General features: G+C 40.0%; 1 protein-coding gene across 1 annotated transcript; it reads left to right on the top strand.

Annotated features, from left to right (window-relative positions):
- Positions 1 to 1,436: 1,436 nt before the first annotated feature.
- On the top strand, positions 1,437 to 12,075 carry si:ch1073-456m8.1 (leucine-rich repeat flightless-interacting protein 2). Its single transcript, XM_052569751.1, has 6 exons — positions 1,437 to 1,707; positions 3,088 to 3,168; positions 3,697 to 3,732; positions 6,216 to 6,377; positions 6,466 to 6,549; positions 9,573 to 12,075. The coding sequence occupies exons 1-6, from the start codon at positions 1,609 to 1,611 to the stop codon at positions 9,942 to 9,944; spliced, it is 834 nt and encodes a 277-aa protein (XP_052425711.1). The 5' UTR covers positions 1,437 to 1,608; the 3' UTR covers positions 9,945 to 12,075.
- Positions 12,076 to 18,948: the final 6,873 nt, after the last annotated feature.

Below are 18,948 nucleotides of genomic sequence, written 5' to 3'. Positions count from 1 at the left end.
ATTAATTAAGAACCACAAGAGTAAAATAAACCTAAACTCTAGACTTTTACATAATGGGATCCTCACAAAAGTTCGACAAAAGTAGCTATTACTATTTTTAAAGTTGCAAACATTAGGGAAAGTAAAAAGTAATGAGCATTCAGTTCCAAAAGTATACATTTCTTATTTTCTTTTCTTCCTTTCCCAAACAAAGATTAACATGTCTTGCAAAACACCGCCAATTGTGCAGACTACAACAAGACGACCATAAGCCTATGTAGGACCGTTGCCTCCTTCAAGACTAATCTCTTTCCCGTCTACGAAAGCCCTCGCTCCGCTGAAGTATGCATTTCTGCCTTCTTTCCTTGCTCTCTCCACAGTCGGCCAAAGACGATTCCGTGCTTCCACGTCAAAAGCTGTCAAGTCCTCCTTAAATCGTAGCCCCTTGGTAGTTAGACACTCGTTGTTTTTTGAGTTTTTCCAGATTAAATCTCTGGCTGTACGGGAAACGAATCTTATGATCACTGGTCTTGGTTTCACTCTTCTGCCATCATCCGAATTTTTAAGCCTACCAAGCCGATGTGCCACATCCAAACCATCTGCTACCACCCGTTTATCCCCGTCCGAAACCACTGCTTTGCAAACTTCCATGACTCTCGTTTTCACGTTTTCATTAGTTTGTTCGGACAGCCCATACAAACGCAGGCACCATCTGCGGCTGTAGCGTTCCTGATCATTAATTTTTGTGTTCATTTCCTTCACCTTTTTTTCCAGAAGAGCATTCGCATTTTTCAGCATTTCGTTTTCTTTCTGCAGGACCATCACATCGTCATGCACTGAGGTGAGAGATTTGCCCAAAGCTTCAATGTTGGAAGAATTCTCTTTAACCATTCTTTCTAGCTGGTCGGATCGCTCATTGATTTTCTCAGAGAGAATTCGGATAATATTTTCCTGCACGTCATTCAAAGAAAGTTCAGTTTGTTTGGAAGAGGAGTCAACGACATTTTTATGTCTTTTGGGAGGTTGATTTTTGCTTGGTGTGTTCGGACAAGACTCACAACTTCCTCCGCTTTTCACTTTACATGCATACGAGTGAGTTTCGTTAAAACTTCTCTTCTCTTTTATAGTATCAACCTCCATCTCTGCGCCAAGATCCTCAGCCATTTTTCTGAAATGTGCAGTAAACCTGATGATTTCTTAATTAAGTTTAGTTTTGATGCAGCACTCCAACTTCAATATTTATTCAATCTCGGCAACTATTAACAATCTATCAATAGTAGCTAGCAACTTTACGGAATGTATACGACCATTTGTGAGAAATACCCAATTTGTTTCTCAGCTTAGAAAACCACTACTATCCACGGCGCCATCTTGGAGCTCCCCCCCAGCGGATTGTTTCTTTGTACACTGAGATAAACTGGATGACGAAATAGACCCGCCCACTCGAGTCCCAACACCCCGCCCATTCGAGTCTCCACGCCCCGCCCACTCGAGCGTCTCCGCGCCCTGCCCACAGCACAACAGAACCCACCCTAAACAACAACAACACCGTCCTCCGGTAGAGAAAAACTTCAAGACGCGGTCTCTGACTCTTTCTCCAGACACTAGACGAGTTTCACACGGGGGAAGATGCATTCAGGCAGCCTTGAGAAAGCGGGTTCTCTGAGGAAACGGACGCTGTCTCGAGGAATGAGCGAAGACGAGTCTCTCAAGCACATTATCAGAGACGTAAGTCACACATCTCCTTTCCTTTGTCGTTCCTCGAGACGACTTCTGATCTCTGATGCTCGTGTCACAGACTATAAAACAGCTGTCAACTGTTAGAAAGCACACAGCCTCGATGAAAATCATAATCATTACATAACGCTCGACCCGGGCTGTTTTTCAGGTTTCTCTTGACTGTAGCATCACGGTGTGACAGATAACGATGAAAACACACTTCTTTAAATTTACTTGATTATTAGTAACAGTTTTACTGTAATTCTTCGTGAATAATAAGGGCGTCGTGGTATTTCAACAGATCACACCCTCCGATGATGCAGAATCTCGCGAGGAAACACGTGTAAAGATGATTTTAGGATGGGGGTTTCAAACACCGTCGTGATACAACAATAGGATTTAGCTCAGCTCTCCGTGTTTATCTTGACTTAACTAAAAAAAACGAATATTACAATCTTATAATGTCGTGAATGACGTGAAACCCTGATTTGCTCAGAAAAAAAAACTCACTGACGTCACTCTCAGTCACACGATGTTTTATTGTCAAGATGCGTGATGGCAAACTTTTCCCTAAATAACGCAATATTATATAAACCCTCTGTGAGGCTAGTGATGGTGTGTTTGTGCAAGCTCTTCTACAAATCACCTTCAGTCCAGAAGTCGTTCAAAACAACAACAAATAAAAATGTTCATGTCATGAATCAGCATTTTAAGGGTTGGGTAGGGGGATTTTAAACAATATACAAATGTAAAGGTTCTTGTTATTTAAAGCAGAGAAACCTGAACTACAGTAGGCCCATGATGTACTCCATCCCATATCACAAGAGAAAGAGCTAATTTATTGAAGTGAAGAATAGTTTGAAAATGAACAACAAAAGCAGTTCTTTAAAGATGTAAGTTTATATGATGTAATGCAACATCTACTGTGGGCTGCTGGACCTCAATCAAGTTTGATTCGTATTAAAAAGTAGCACATTTGTTTTAAATGAATTGGTCGCTTCATTTTGGAGACCAATTCTCACTGTTAACTAACTATTAACTATGACTTTTGCATCAATAAACTCCTAATTAACTGCTTATTAATCGTTAGTAAGGTAGTGGTTGAGTGTAGGTATGGGATAGATTAAGATATTTAGGATATGATCATGCAGAATTAGGTGTATGTGCTTTATAGGTACTAATAAACACTAATAAACTTTATAGGTACTAATAAACATCTATCTATCTATCTATCTATCTATCTATATTATGGTTCCATTAAAACACACTTCAAAGTCAATCTTTTGCCATGGTTTAGTGCAATAATGGAAATGATGCAGAAATGCAGTTTGAGATTTAGTTTTCTTTGTTGTGTTATTTCTGTAACTAATTGTTGTTTTTGTCCTGCAGGCAGAAGAATCGAGCAGACACCTGTCACGCAGCGATAGCAGATATGGATCATTAAAAAGAGGACAAAGACTAGAAAGCCATGTTAGTATTGTGATGATCGCAGCTGAAGTGTTTGCATTTAAGCAGTGACTTATAACAGAGAAGAACGTCACTCTTTCAGTGTGCTCAGAGGAATAATTCAGACAGAAACTAACATTTGCTGAAAGAGTGAATGGGTGCCGTCAGAATGAGAGTCTGATAAAAACATCACAATAATCAACAGATCCACTCCAGTCCATCAGTGAACATCTGGAGAAGACAAAAGATGAAACTAATCCACCATAGAGTCCATAATCCACAATAACACTTCCTCCAGTGGAGAAGTCACAGGACAATATAGTTTTGGATTATTATTATATGTTATTTTATCAGCTGTTTGAACTCTCATTCTGACGGCACCCATTCACTTGCTGAGCAAGTGATGAAATGACACATTTCTCCAAATGCGTTCCTTTAAGTCTCTCTTCTAGAACGTTATTTGCTGATTAGGATGTACTGATGAGTTCTCTGATTTTAAACCTTGGTTTGTTTTGTACAGAAATGAAAATGTGTCCTCTTTTTTTTTTAAAGAGTGAAGATGATCTACTCTCTGAAAACTTAGAAGTGGTAAGTTTTCACCTTTTCTATCTAATGCTATGAATGACATAAGCTGCTGTTTCATGACAATGGCAGTGATGTGATGCGTGCAGTATCGATCTATAGCGAGTCCTTCAGGTGTGTTGAGACACATGACGTCTGGGGTGTTTGAGGAGCAGGTGTGCAGGTGATGTGACTCATGCAGGTGAGTCTGAGTGAGTCATCAACAGGTGTGTCTCCAGGCTTCATGGAGAGGAGCATTACTCATGCACAGACTCACCAGCACCACTGAGATTTGGCTCTCATTAGATAGAGAAACACATTATACGTTAGAAAAACTGAAGGAGAATAGATAAATAAAAAATAACAAAAATCTTTCAGTTATTATCTTTGAGAATCAGAATTATATTGTTGGTTTGATGCTAATTATATAAGTCATATCAGATATGTATTTGTATGAGGTTATGTTCAGAGAATCAGTTGCTATGTGTACTTACATACTGTAAAAGTTACCTCTCAGTTTATCTGCTTACTCACCCTTAAACATAACTGGGATGTCACATAACCTGCTTTCTGGAATACCCCCCAGGTACTGTCCAATAGAAACATTATATCACCCACAAACTGGTGTTTGTATTACATCTATATATAATAATATGACATGTTTTTGTATATTTGTCGAACCTTGATTCATAAAGGTGAATGCATTATAAGGTGATAAGAAAATATTAAGAGCATATAAATATTTTATAATTTGATATAATTTCTTACTCTATAAAAAAGTCTATTATTATGATTTAAAAAATGTCCAGAGTTTCAAGGACTTTGACAATAAATATACTGGAGATATTTGATGCAAATTAATGTTCACAAAACAATATTTAATACTAGACTTCACATAATGTTTCTACTCTATCTCTGTCAATCACTCTGATATTTAGTTGAATTAAGTGAATTGACTGATTGTTTTGTGAATGAATGTATGGTATGCCACATGCACTGTAATAGGCCTATATGTTTTATATCGAATATTACAATTTCAAATGAAAATAGAAACATGATCCAAAGTCTTTAATAATCCACAAAGTGTAATCCATAAAGTGAAAGCAGAAACACGCGTAAACTGAACAGAATGAAACTTACAAGGGGAACGTTAAAGAGGTTAATTGACAAGAAACACCTGAACATAATGACAAAATTAATACAAGACAGAAACACGAGGAATGAAAACACAACATAATAAAGAGTCCAGGGGCATGACAGTGATGTTGCTTAAAATAACATTATTTGGTGTAGTGTAATGTGTTTGTAGGTTAAGGGTTAAAAAAACATTATTTTCTACGTAATGTACATTATATGCTTCTCCTCTATGCCTCACCTTTCTGAAACACGTCGATTTCTACAAAGCTCATCGTTCTGAAAAGCGAGGTGTGCTCTGATTGGCCAGATATCCAGTGCGTTGTGATTGGCTGAATACCTAAAGCATGTGATGGAAATGTTACACCTCTTAACATACAGTGGCACAGTCTCCCAGCACGACCAGACAAAACCAATAAAACCCATTACAAACAAGCCATTTTTACTGATTATACATAATTTCAATTAAATTTCAAAAAGTACTGTTAATTTACATACAGTAATTATTGATTATAATGACTTGTACTGTCTTTTTATTGCAGATAAATCCATGTCATGCATTTGTGATTATAGAAACAACAAACAAGCTTTACACTGCTCAAAACTGGCATTTGAATCAACAGTGGCGAATTATTTAAATATGTAAATGTACTTCCAGACTGTGAGTCAGACGCACCAGACTGTCCTCGCACACAGTGAACTGTCCCACTTTATACAAACAACCTTTGAGCACAGCCTTACCAGGATCAAGAAACACGTAGTGATGTAGACATGTGGGGGCGTGTCTAAACAAGGCGTTTTGGGGGTGTGGTACTTTGATAAAGGATATCTCTTTGGATTTGAGACTTTAGTCTTTGCAACTTTACAGATCTTCTTCAATCACCAAGAGCTTGTAACACTCCAAAGAGAAAAAAAATATTTATATAAAAAATATATTTAATCGCATCATATGACCCCTTTAAAAGATCGAATCTCTAATAAATAAGCTTTTAAAACTCTAGGTTGGCTTGAGAAAGTCTAGCCTGAAAGTTTAAAGCAGTTGTAATTTTAGACAGACACAGACAGACAGATAGATGTGATTGTTTTTAGCATGATTAGCATGTTGTTAAAGTATCCTGACTCTCTAACCGCACAAACTCTCCCTTACGGATTTAACCATGGTTTTATGACAGTAAAAGTAACCATGTTTTTTTTTGGCGCATTGATTATTATCTGTATAACCACATTTTTACCTCAAATACCATGATTGTTAAACTATGGTTAGTGCTGTAAAACCATGGTTCATTTGTGGTTAGCATGGTTTAACCACAGTACAGTTTGTTGGTTTTATACCCTGTCTGAGACGTTGTTTTGAGGGTGTTTTGTTCCCCATGCAGACGGAGCTGAGAGCGAGCTACGAGGAGCGTCTTCAGGAGGTGCGGACCCTGGAGCTGCAGCAGGACGTGCTTCTGTTTCAGGTGGACTGTCTTCAGGACGCCCTCGAGAGCACGGAGGAGATGCTCGCTGAAGCCCAGAGAGACAACCACAGTCTCACCATGGTACTGTCCAGACACTTCTGTAGAAGATTACTGTTGACTGAGTAATGGATTCGTTGCATTGACTTCACGTCCTTCTGTTTGACCGCAGGAGCTGGAGCGAGAACGAGAGATGAGGAGGAAGTCAGAGGACACGCTTGATTCATTAAAGCAGGAGCTGGAGAGGTTAAGAGAGGTGAGGGAAGACTAAGCTTTCGTAATCACATTTACAAACTGGTTTCTGTGTGCTTACGCAACCGTATTTGGAGAGCGGCGAGCGTGTTTCAGTAATGCTTTTTTAATCATTTATCATGTGCCTGGAAGTGTTCTGGTGTCTGAAAGAGGCTTGAGCTTCTGGAGGATGTGTTTTTACCAGTGCTCAGTTGCTAGTAAGGGAGAATGAAGTGAATTTAAACCCTTACAAAGCTGACAAATGTGGAGTGGAAGGGTCTTTGATCAACCTAAAATGTTTGTTTCCAAATAAACAAATAAATGGAAATGAGATGTACAGTACTTGCAAAAGTCTTGGAGACGTTGCCACACTTCTTCCGGATTGAGTCAGTCTCAGTTTGTCTGTGTGCAGCACAAACATCTCTATGCATTATTACAATTAATGGCCAAATGAGTGTTTGGAAATATTTACTACTGACACATGACAGCAAAATATAGTATTAACTGACTTGAAACTTGGTGATGTTGAACACTGCTCCTGTATCCCTGATCTTAACCAGAAATGTTTCAGACCTTTGTGTGCATTCGTGTGAGATTACCACACAAAACCAGCAGGGCTGAAAAACTACATTAGAATTTTCAACTTAATAATTATATTGTCTCCTACACCCTTAAGAGGGCACAGTAAGCAGCCAAGTAAAGTGGCACACTTTTCTAAAAAACAGTGAAAAGACAGGACTTTGTTCAAAGTGCATGATGTTTTGAACAGGTAAGAGGTGCATCAGTAATACTGTATGATGTGAACACAGAGCAGCAGACTGAGAGCAGGTGAACTGTTGACCCTGCTACTCAAACAGACTGCAGAGCAAACAGTGCATTGTGAAATACTGTTGTGTAGCAGGGTACGGCGAAATGCTTAGCAACAGACTACCAATCACCTGCCTCAAATAGTGAGGGGAATTTTGGGTTTACACAATGTGGAAAATGCCAGATTTAATGTTAAAAACTTTCCAAAGGTTAGAGTTCAGTGTCTGCACTCAGTCACACACCTTGTGCTATTCCTGTTATACAGTATTATAGACTAAACAGTAGGGGTACTACAATACAGTCAGCCCCCCCCGGTTCAATAACCATGGTTTTTAGTTTGGTTTATGGCTTGGCACATTGTGATCTGTGATTTTAAAATGCTGATCACACTCCAGGAGACCCCTTATATAGACAAAGGCATTGCTGTAGCTGGACAAAATGACATAAAGACAATAAACACTGGACTGCAACAACGTATATTTTATCTGGGTGCTTTAAGCCGTCTCCGGTATTTTCATAATAATATATTTATACTCCATTGATAATCAACATAGCCTTTATTACAGTAGATTTCTGCATTATTCTGTGATAAGAAGCCACATCAGATCACAAAAGGAAATTATTACTAACATTCGACTGATGTTGTGGAGTATGTTTTAATTTTTACATTTTTTGTTGGACAAAAATAAGGTGGCATCCATTTTATAATTTACACTCAATACATTATTATTGTTTACTGTTCTAGAATGGGCTATAATACTGAGGTACAGATAATTGCTATTATTTGCAATTAGTAATATAAATAGCAGAAAATCTTGCTGCTTTATCAGTGTAATTTGAATCTAATTGCTATGTACACTTAGTGTAAATAGCTGCTGCCATAAAAAGTTACCTTGAATTTAACGGTAAAAAAAAAAAAAAAGAGTAAAAACTTTACAATAAATACCTGATAAATGATTAACAGTAAGTTCCCTTACTATATATGGTGAAAAACTGTATTGGACATTACATTACTATTTTACAGTAGTATACCGTTTTTGGAAGTGAAAAAGATTTTATAATTTACAGTGAATAGCCGTAAATGGAGATTCCCAGAATTCCAAATAACTATGCTTCTTGTTACTTTTTTTGTTATCATTTGTGTACATCAGGGTTGTATGTTACATCTAATGTTGTTGGATTAATGTTCATTGCATTATTTAGTTTAATGTGTGTCACCATGATGGTGTTTAGTGTTTATGACACTGTTCATCTTCTGTATATGTTTATATTTAAAAGCTGCTTGTGATAGGCTTTGGTTCATCATGTGACTTTCTAATCACCACCTGCTTTTGGTTCATTGTGTTAGAGGTACAAAACAGATTTCAGTACTTCAGTGGGTTGGTATATTAACATTTATATCAGTTAATGAAATTGTGGTATTTAGCTGTAAATTTAAGTTGAAATTGTAAAAACTAAAACGCTGCTACCGTATATTTAACAGTAAAATTCTGGTAATGACAGCTGCCGTTTTTACTGTAATTTGTACCGATTTTTTTATACACCGTAAACAATTATCCGTAAAATATACGGTAAAAACCGGCAGCTGTGGTTGCCAGAATTATACCGTAAAAAAATACGGTAACACCATTTTAGGTTTAACAGTTTTACCTTAAAAGAACAGTTTCATATCGAAATTTAACTGATATAATATTAATATACCAACTTATTGAAGTACTGAAATCTGTTTTGTTCTTTTGTAACCACCAAAGGCAGGTGGTGATGAGAAAGTCAGGTGATGAAACAAAGCCCATCACAAACAGTTTTTAAACAATAAGATACATAGAAGGTGCACAGTGTCATTCACACAAGCACTAAACACCATCATGGTGACTTATTAAACTGCAATATGCTATAAACATTAATTTAACAACATTATATGTAACATACAACCCTAATAAACACAACAGATAAGAAAAAAAAAAGAAGAAACATAGTTATTTCAAAGAAAAAACATCAAATTCAAACTTAATTTGAAATGCAACGCAGAGAATTCTGGCAACGTCAGTTTACGTTTTTTTACAGGAAATTACCGTTAACCATTTAACAGGTTTGTACTGTAGCATTTTCACAGTTTTTTACAGTAAAAATCACAGTAATTTTTTACAGTGTAGTGTACAGTTGAAAACGGGCACACGGATGGCATGTTCGACGAGTCAGAGTTGAAATCTAGGTGTCAAGGTTGTTTTGTGTCGTCTGCAGGAAAGAAGCAGCGAGCCGCTTCAGTTGAGACCCGTCTTGCTCCAGGCCTCTCCGGAGGGGACATCAGTGGACCGAGACGAACATACGCTCGCACACAGCGAAGGCACCTCCGTGGATCCGAACACGAGCCAGCCGTTCCAGCTGAAGAATGTGGTGTTTCACAGTCAGAAGCCTGCTGCTCCAGGCGGAGATGACTACGACGAAAGCAGCGGCTATGAAGACGCTCCGTCCGAGTTCTCGCCCAGTCCGTCCACTCCAGACACGCAGACGGATGGAGCTCTGCTGGACAGCGAGGCTGAAGAGGGAGAGGATGGGACGAGTCCCTCCGAGACCAGCCTCTCTAAAAGTTCAGATTCTTGTGCTCTGTCTTAAATTATTCTAGTGCTGTAAAACGATTAATCGCGATTAATCGCATCCAAAATAAAAGGTTTTCTTTACATATATATATATATATATATATATGTATGTATGTATGTGTGTGAGTTTCTGAAATACACACACACTTATTATGTAAAGAAAAACTTATTTTATTTCTCGATTAATCGTAACTCATCCAAGTTACCTTTACTTAAACAGCCTTTGCACAAATAATAAAATGAAGACTAATTAGTTATGCTCCTCAGTCAACAAAGTTATTTAGGAAAATCTGCACTTTTTTTTTAGTTTCTGCTGGTCGTTTTTTATAGCTGTGTTTGTGTTGGACTTTGTATCGTTTCTGTTCCCCTTGCTATTAAACATGACACGAGGCAATACTTTGTATCAGTACGTCAGACATATCGATCAAAAATGGAATGTAATTTTTCATATTGTATTGAAAATCAAGTTAAAGTAATCAGTTACATTGAATCAGCAGCTGCATGTAGTTTTGTGTATTTGTGCGACTTTGGAGCCTTTAACAGTAAAGTGTCCTAATTACAGTGATTCAGTATCTGTACAAGTGCATTTGTTGCTGCCGAAAAACAGCCCGAGCTTTTCGCAGGGTTTCGTACCATACTCTGTCTCTCACACCATCTGTTGATCAAATGAACTCGCGTTCATATTATTTTTTATCTACTTGTACTAGTTAATTTAATACTTTACAGAGTTATGTACAAGAAATTGATGTTTTTGTTGAAGTTGTATGTTTTATATTGGTGTGTTTTTATTTACATTCCATAACACAGCTAGATTTATAAGTCTTATGCTTTAATTCATCATTCTGTAGAAGTTGTGATCAATCAATCGCCTCAAAAGCTTTTATGAGACAAATCCTAATCAGGAAAAAGCCTTATATGGCAAAGTTTAAACCGTTTTCTAATAAAAAAAAAAGAAAAAAATCAGTTGTTAAGATCACAATGCTGAATCAAAAACATTTTTTTTTTTTTTAATAAAGATTAGTTTCTCAGGAAATGTCAAAAACTTACTGATTCCTTACTAATAATGTAACTATTAATCCTAAATCGCTGTTACTGACTTCCAGACAATCCAACACAAGATGTCTTTACTACTAAGCTAAGTAGTTTTTATATTTGAACTCATTATCAAATGCATGGTTCATTGAAATGCTGGAGCTGGTAAAACAAGACAGTGGGCTTCATTAAAAAGTTAATCTGATTTGTGAAATGGGCCCAATATTTGTTTGTGTGTTATATATATATTAAATCGCTTATGCTCAGAATGGATGGCATTTTTAATTGATTACAAAGGTAACGCCTGTGTGTTTAACTGAATAATAAAATTAGTTTTATGGAATGAATCTGATGAACTAGAGTGTACTGTTCCCATGGTGTTCTACTTTATCCAGAATGTTTAAAGCATTGTATCACTATCAGACTTCACACGGTGTGTTTTCCAGTCGTGTGGCTGTATGTCTCGGTCTCAGGTGTGTTGATAAGCAGTGTGTGAGTACAGCAGTGGGTTGTGTTGATTTATCGGGTGATTAGTGTGCTCTTACACACACACTTCCACTGCACACACCCTATGTCTACAGGCCCAGTCGTACTTTAGAGATTTTTTATTCAATTATAATATCTGTTTTTATTCTTGTTTTGTCATTCCAACATCGCACACAAAGTTTGGTTTCATTTCTCACTCTTTAATTGTTTCAGTTTTTCTTCTGTAGTTTTTCCATATATTTTATCTCGGCATGATCTGATTGGCTCTCTGATGTCATGAGCTGCATGCTTCGTCTGGCTCCTTGTGTTTGCTGTAAGCTGGTCTCACTGTGGTCAGTCTGGGGATCATCGCTGGGTTTATTTTCTTCAGCTGTAACTTGTCTGGATGGCATCTGTAATTCATTGCATTAGGGAGGGATGGGCAGATGAATCCCTATGAAAATTTGAGGCTTTATTCTGGGATGTGCTGGCTAAAGTATTGCTGCCAGTTGACATCATTTTGTGGTGGACATTAAAATTGAATGACCACAGAAGCACCGGCAGAACAATGCATCACCTCATCATTTTTTAAAAGTGTATATAATGTTTGTAAATCAATATGCAAAATAAAATATTTTGAATGTTTCAAACTGTTATCAGTGATTTTAAAGCAATAGTTCACTCAAAAGCTGAACATGTGCTTCGGATGGACTGGAGTGCTGTGGATTATTGTGATGTTTTTATCAGCTGTTTGGACTCATTCTGACGGCACCCATTCACTGCAGAGCATCCGTTGACATGACTATGCTTCGAAGACAGAAGATTAAACTGTAAAAGGCCCATCAGCAACTAAATGAAAGGTCACACAAGACAGGAAAGGAATGAATGCTGTTTTAGAAGCAACTGACAAGGTGCAAACACTGCACAGCTACTGCTCGCCCTGCTATTTTATGTGTGTTGCATTTATTACCGTTAATATTAATGTGAATATATTGTATTGTTAAAACACAGTCACAGTAAAAAACAGTGTTTCATTTTTTGTCACAAGGTCCAGAAAAGGTTTTAAAAAAAGGTTATTTAATGTTACACAAATAAACACATTCAATAAGGCCAAACAGTGCTTCCAACATATTTTTCTATATTGTACAGGTGCATCTCAATGAATTAGAATGTCATGAAAAAGTTCATTTATTTCAGTAATTCAACTCAAATTGTGAAACTCATGTATTAAATCAATTCAGTGTACAAAGACTGAAGTAGTTTAAATCTTTGGTTCTTTTATTTGTGATGATTTTGGCTCACATTTAACAAAAACCCACCAATTCACTAATCTCAACAAATTAAAATACTTCATAAGACCAGTAATAACAATTTTAAAAAATGTTTAGTGAATTGTTTTCCTTCTGGAACGTTCTTTTACTGTACATGTACTTAATACTTGGTCGGGGCTCCTTTTGCTTTAATTACTGCCTCAATTCAGCTTGGCATGGAGGTGATCAGTTTGTGGCTCTGCTGAGGTGGTCTGGAAGCCCAGGTGACAGTGCTCTTCAGCTCATCTGCATTGTTTGGTCTCTTGTTTCTCATCTTCCTCTTGACGATAGCCCATAGATTCCCCTGGGGTTCAGGTCTGGTGAGTTTGCTGGCCAGGCAAGATCACCAACACCATGGTCATTTAACGAATTTCTGGTGCTTTTGGCAGTGTGGGTAGGTGCCAAATCCTGCTGGAAAATGAAATCAGCATCTTCAAAAAGCTGGTCAGCAAAAGGAAGCATGAAGTGCTCCAAGATTTCTTTGGTAAATGGCTGCAGTGACTTTGGTTTTAAAAAAACACAATGGACCAACACCAGCAGATGACATTGCACCCCAAATCATCAAAGACTGCGGAAACTAAACACTGGACTTCAAGCAACTCGGGCTATGAGCTTCTCCACTGTAAGGGAAACAGGTCAATTTAGCTCAAAGGGAATCATTTAAGATTTTAAAGGGAATTTAAACAGAATCACTGTTTCACGGCTGATCACTGAGACGCCCTGCGATTCACTGAACAAGCCGTTTAACATCAAATCTGCGCTGGATATTAATATCCAAAGTATAGTGAAAACACTATCAATTAGCACAGTAACAAGATCGGCAGTTTAAGACATTAACTTGTAAGCACAAAACACAAGATACTTATCTCTTAAATATGAATAAGGCTTTATTAGATAAATCTAAGACATATAAACTAATCTAACACATAAACGCACTCACACATTCACAAGTTGCAGGAAGATCGAAAGTTATGGAAAGATGGTTTAAGAGAATGGAAACATGGAATCCCAAGTTTACAGCAATACGTTAAATTGCATAGACATGAACAACCATCAATCACGTAATTAGCGCTCGCATTGAGTTCCTCAATGAGGTTAAAATTATATTAGATACACCAGTAAAGGTCACAGTCTGGAGGTTACTTGCGTCTCCTGTGAAAAGGGAATCCCGTTGAAAGGGGTATCCCAATGTCGCTGATTGGCTGGAAGTTCAGTAGTCGCTGAAGTGACGTTTTGGGAAGCCCGTGGTTGGACGTTGGCTGAAGATGGAGTTGTGTGGCTGGTTGAAGTTGAACTCGACGCTACAAACTTAACTCAGAACACGAAACTCTCAAACGGAAAAGAAAAGAAGTAAAGTTTGATGAGACTAGGTTGTGTTCCTTCTCATCGTGGCTAAGTAGCAGCAGGCGTGCAGACTGAAGCACGCTGGAACCGCGCTCAAAGAACAGTGATGACAAACAGCATGGCTAAAAGATAAAGCAAAGAAGCAAAGCTAAAAGCTGGCATTACTGATAGCAAAAGCAAGGCTAGAACTAAAAGCAGGCATGACAAGTAGCAGAAGCAAAGCTAACAACTAAAGGCAAAGATTTTATGGTGTCCTAAGTATTTAAACTGGCCTGTTGGCCACACCTCAAATGTTGTCTTGACCAATCAGATATTGTCTTGGCTCGGGGGCATCATAAATCATATGTTTATCTTACCAAGCATGTGGTCCGAATTTTAACACTCTTGCAGGGTTTAATTTTGGACATGATTCCTATAACACGAATATGATAGATTTGACCAATAATTGATTGTCAGGACAATATCAAGCAAGCAGATTCAATTACATAGATACTAGGCCCTTAAGTACCCTTAAGTTCCCATAGTTATCAAAAGACAAACACAATAAGTGATTATAATATGATAGTCAAATGTGTGGGTTACATATAAATGAATATGGGGTTAAGCGATGGAATGATATTCATTTTGGAGTTCATTTTGGTCCATATAAATGTACAAAAGACAGTTTCTTTGCCATTCTCTTGACAAATATTTCTGTGGAGACCAGAGGTTCAAAGCCCTTCCCCCCTTAGGAATTTCAGTCTGGTTCTGCTGGGTGGGGGAAGTCAATGGAACTTGTGCAGTACTCTCATGGGTTTTCATTTGATGTCCAGCGTTGCATTTCAATTACGAACAACAAATTTGACAATCTCTTCTGCGAATTAAAATGGTCAATAATTGTTATAGTGGTGTTCTGTGAAAGCGTTGGTTGGTTGGTTATCTTTCTTGGGACTTGTGGCACAGAATGTTTTACAACTTCCTGAGGAATTCGGCTCGTGTTTCAAACACCGCCCTGATAGAATTTGTCTGGTTTGAGTCATTTCTGTTACACCACCCTTCCTCCAGACTCTAGGCCCCTGGTTTCCAAATGAAATACAAAACTTGCTCTCATCTGAAAGAGGACTTTGGACCACTGGGCAACAGTCCAGTTCTTCTTCTCCAAGGTAAGACACCTCTGACGTTGTCTGTGGTTCGGCTTGACACGTATGTGTGTTGTGGATCTTGATGCCTTGACCCCAGCCTCAGTCCATTCCTTGTGAAGTTCACTCAAATTCTTGAATCGGTTTTGCTTGACAATCCTCATAAGGCTGCGGTTCTCTCGGTTGGTTGTGCATCTTTTTCATTCCACTCAACTCTCTGTTAACATGCTTAGATACAGCACTCTGTAAACAGCCAGCTTCTTTGGCAATGAATGTTTGTGGCTTACCATCTTTGTGAAGGGTATCAATGATTGTGTTGTGTGCAACTGTCAATTCTTCCAATTGTGTAGCCTAGTGAACGTACTCGGTTACTAACGTTGGTTTGTTTACTAACGTAACCTTGGTTCCCTGAAATACGGGAACGAGTACTGCGTCGATATTGGAAAAACTCCTTTTTTCTCCTGAACCGAAGCCTTATTCAATCACGCAGTGAAACGGCCATTGGATCGTGCAGTGTTATTAAAACAAACAATGACCTGGCAGTGGTGCTGCACGAACCTATGGCAGCGAAGCCCGCCAAAATGGGTGGGGAATCTGGCTATATATTGCCCACTTCGCCACAGGAATTCAAGTTACTTCGACTGAAGCGACGACTGAGTCGTCCAGCCTTCTTTAGCATGGCAAGGAACGCAGTTCTCGTTCCCGTATTTCAGGGAACCGAGGTTACGTTAGTAACTGAGTGCGTTCCCTTTCAATATTTCACTCGTACTGCGTCGAAGACGCATATGGGAACCCAGTTCAATCACACCATGCTAAGAAGAGGGGACGCAATCATACTTGATCTGTGAAACCAAGATATGACAATAGCAACTAGGAGCAGAATAAGCTCAATGAGGTTACGTCTGGCCTAGCCTGATCATCGCGTGTTCGCATTGCCTCAGTACCAAAGGGACCGAGTGCATACGAGTATAGTTTGAGTCTTGGGCAAGAATGGCCAAGAGCATAAAAATGAGGAACAAAAAAGGTGACATTCACACAGAAAGTACCCTAGCATGAAGTGCCGGGATGTCTTGATTGTGAAATCTAGCAAATGTGGATGGTGAGTTCCAACCAGCCGCTGCACAAATTTCTGCGATAGTCACACCACTAGACCATGCCCAGGACGAAGACACTGCTCTCGTCGAATGGGCTCTTACTCCAATTGGGCTTTGCAGGCCCAGAGAAGAGTAGGCTAGCTGGATTGCATCAACAATCCACTTTGAAAGCCTTTGCTTTGAGACCAGTAACCCTCTGGTGCGGTTTCCAAAGCATATTGAAAGCTGCTCTGATCACCTTATTGGCGCAGAACGCTCTATGTAGACTTTTAGAGCCCTCACTGGGCAAAGCAGATTCAGCTCTGGATCATCCTCTGTATTTTGTAATGAAGAGAGAGTGACCACTTGTGCTCTAAAAGGTGTGGAGAGCACCTTTGGCACATAGCCATGCCTTGGTTTCAGGATGACCTTTGAGTCTCTAGGCCCGAATTCCAGGCAATTAGGGCTTATCGAGAGTGCTTGCAAATCGCCCACATGCTTAACAGACGCAAGTGCCAACAGCAGAGCGGTCTTTAGCAACAGGGCCTTAAGGCCTATGGACTGTAGCGGTTCAAAGGGGGCCCCCTTTAGGGCTCTCAGTACCGTGGGCGGGTCCCATGAAGGGACAGTGGGAGGGCAAGGCGGATGAAGCCTTTGGCACCTCTCATGAATCGGACGACTCGTTTCTGCCAACCGACTGGCCTGCTATAAGGGCATGTGACGCCGATATAGTCGCTACATCTGCACATTCTGACTTTGTTGCAGCCTGGAATTGAACTACTGGTTTCATCTGGTCAGAGGAGAACTGGCCCCCCAACTGAGCCTGGTTTCTCCCAAGGTTTTTTTCTCCATTCTGTCACCGATGGCGTTTCGGTTCCTTGCCGCTGTCGCCTCTGGCTTGCTTAGTTGGGGACACTTCATCTACAGCGATATCGTTGACTTGATTGCAAATAAATGCACAGACACTATTTAACTGAACAGAGATGACATAACAATGATGAACTGCCTTTAACTATCATTTTGCATTATTGACAATGTTTTCCTAATGAATGTTGTTCAGTTGCTTTGACGCAATGTATTTTGTTTAAAGCACTATATAAATAAAGGTGACTTTGACTTTGGCTACGTAGACCTTGAGCGTGGAGGGGGATCATCCCCTTCTCCAAGAGCTCTTGCAAAAATGACAGTATCACTGATACATCACAGGAGGTCGGGTCTTCACCATGGTCTGAGCACCATGTGGAGAACACAGACCATTTTGAGGCATAGAGGCATCGTGTAGACATAGCTCTAGCCTGTGAAATTGTGTCTAGCACACGCTCAGGGAGTCCAGCGGGTTCCCGTCGAGTGACCAAAGGAGACGTGCACACATGTGGTGGCACCTTAGGTCTGACAGGAAGCTCTGGCAGGCTCGTTGAACTGCAATCACCTCGAGGCAGTTGATGTGAAGCCTGCTCTCCTCTTTTGACCATTGGCCGAAAGCGGGTTTCCCTTCGCACAGCGCGCCCCAACCCTTGTTGGACACGTCCGTGGAGATCACTTTCCTTCTGCAAACCATACCAAGCGGAGCACCCCATTCCATCCATTGCATGTTCCTCCAAGGGGTCAGGGCCGAAATGCAGTCCTGACTCACCTTGATATTCAGGCGTCTGTGACACCACGCATGAGGTGGAACACGCGGTTTCAGCCAATATTGGAGGGGGCGCATACGTAGCAGCCCGAGCTTCAGCACCGGCGATGCTGCTGCCATTAGGGGTAGAGAAGTACCTATTTTGAAAGAGGCTGCAAGTCGCTGTAGAGATGCGGCGTGCTCCTTCACCATTGTTGCCCTCATCGTAACCGAGTCTAACACTTTTCCTAGAAACGATATCTGTTGGCTGGGGGACAGCGAACTCTTGGCAAAATTCACCCTGAGCCCCAGGCATTCCAGATGGCTGAGGAGAAAAGTTCTGTAACCCAATGCCTCAGTTCTGACTGAGCTAGAACTAGCCAGTCATCGAGGTAATTGAGAATGCGGATTCCCTTCTGCCTGAGAGGGGAGAGAGCCGCATCCATGCACTTTTTAAACATGCGAGGCGCCAGAGACAGCCCAAAGGGGAGGACCTTGTATTGGTAAGCCACACCCTCGAAGGCAAATCTCAAGAATGGCCTGTGACGGGGGGCTATCTGGATGTGAAAGTAAGCGTCCTTCAGATCCAGCGAAAAGAACCAATCCCCTAAGCGTATTTGTGAGAGGATTTGTTTCAACGTGATCATTCTGAAGCGCTGTCTCATGAGGGCACGATTCAGATGTCTTAAATCGAGGATGGGGCGCAGCCCACCCTCCTTCTTGGGAACTAGGAAGTAACGCCTGTGCTGGGGGAACGATTTCTATAGCTCCCTTCACCAGCAGATTTTCTACTTCGGCACGAAGAATGTGAGCTTTCTCGTTGTGTACCGAAGTGGTGACCACCTCGCGAAAGCGTGGTGGTCGTCGTGCGAACTGAAGGGAATAGCCATGTTTTATTATTCCCATGACCCAATCTGATACACTGGGAATGGCTTGCCATTGTGAGGCCCGGATGGACAGGGGTTGTATTAACTCGAGTGTTTGTCCGGCATGGGGGGACATAGAACTTTAGAGTGTTAAGTGAGGAGAACTGCTCTTTTTGTGAAGGAGTGTGTTTTTTATTTTGTGC

Source organism: Carassius gibelio, chromosome B11, assembly GCF_023724105.1.
Source record: "Carassius gibelio isolate Cgi1373 ecotype wild population from Czech Republic chromosome B11, carGib1.2-hapl.c, whole genome shotgun sequence".
Classification (NCBI taxonomy): Eukaryota; Metazoa; Chordata; class Actinopteri; order Cypriniformes; family Cyprinidae; genus Carassius; species Carassius gibelio.
This window is presented reverse-complemented; position numbering and strand designations above follow the sequence as displayed.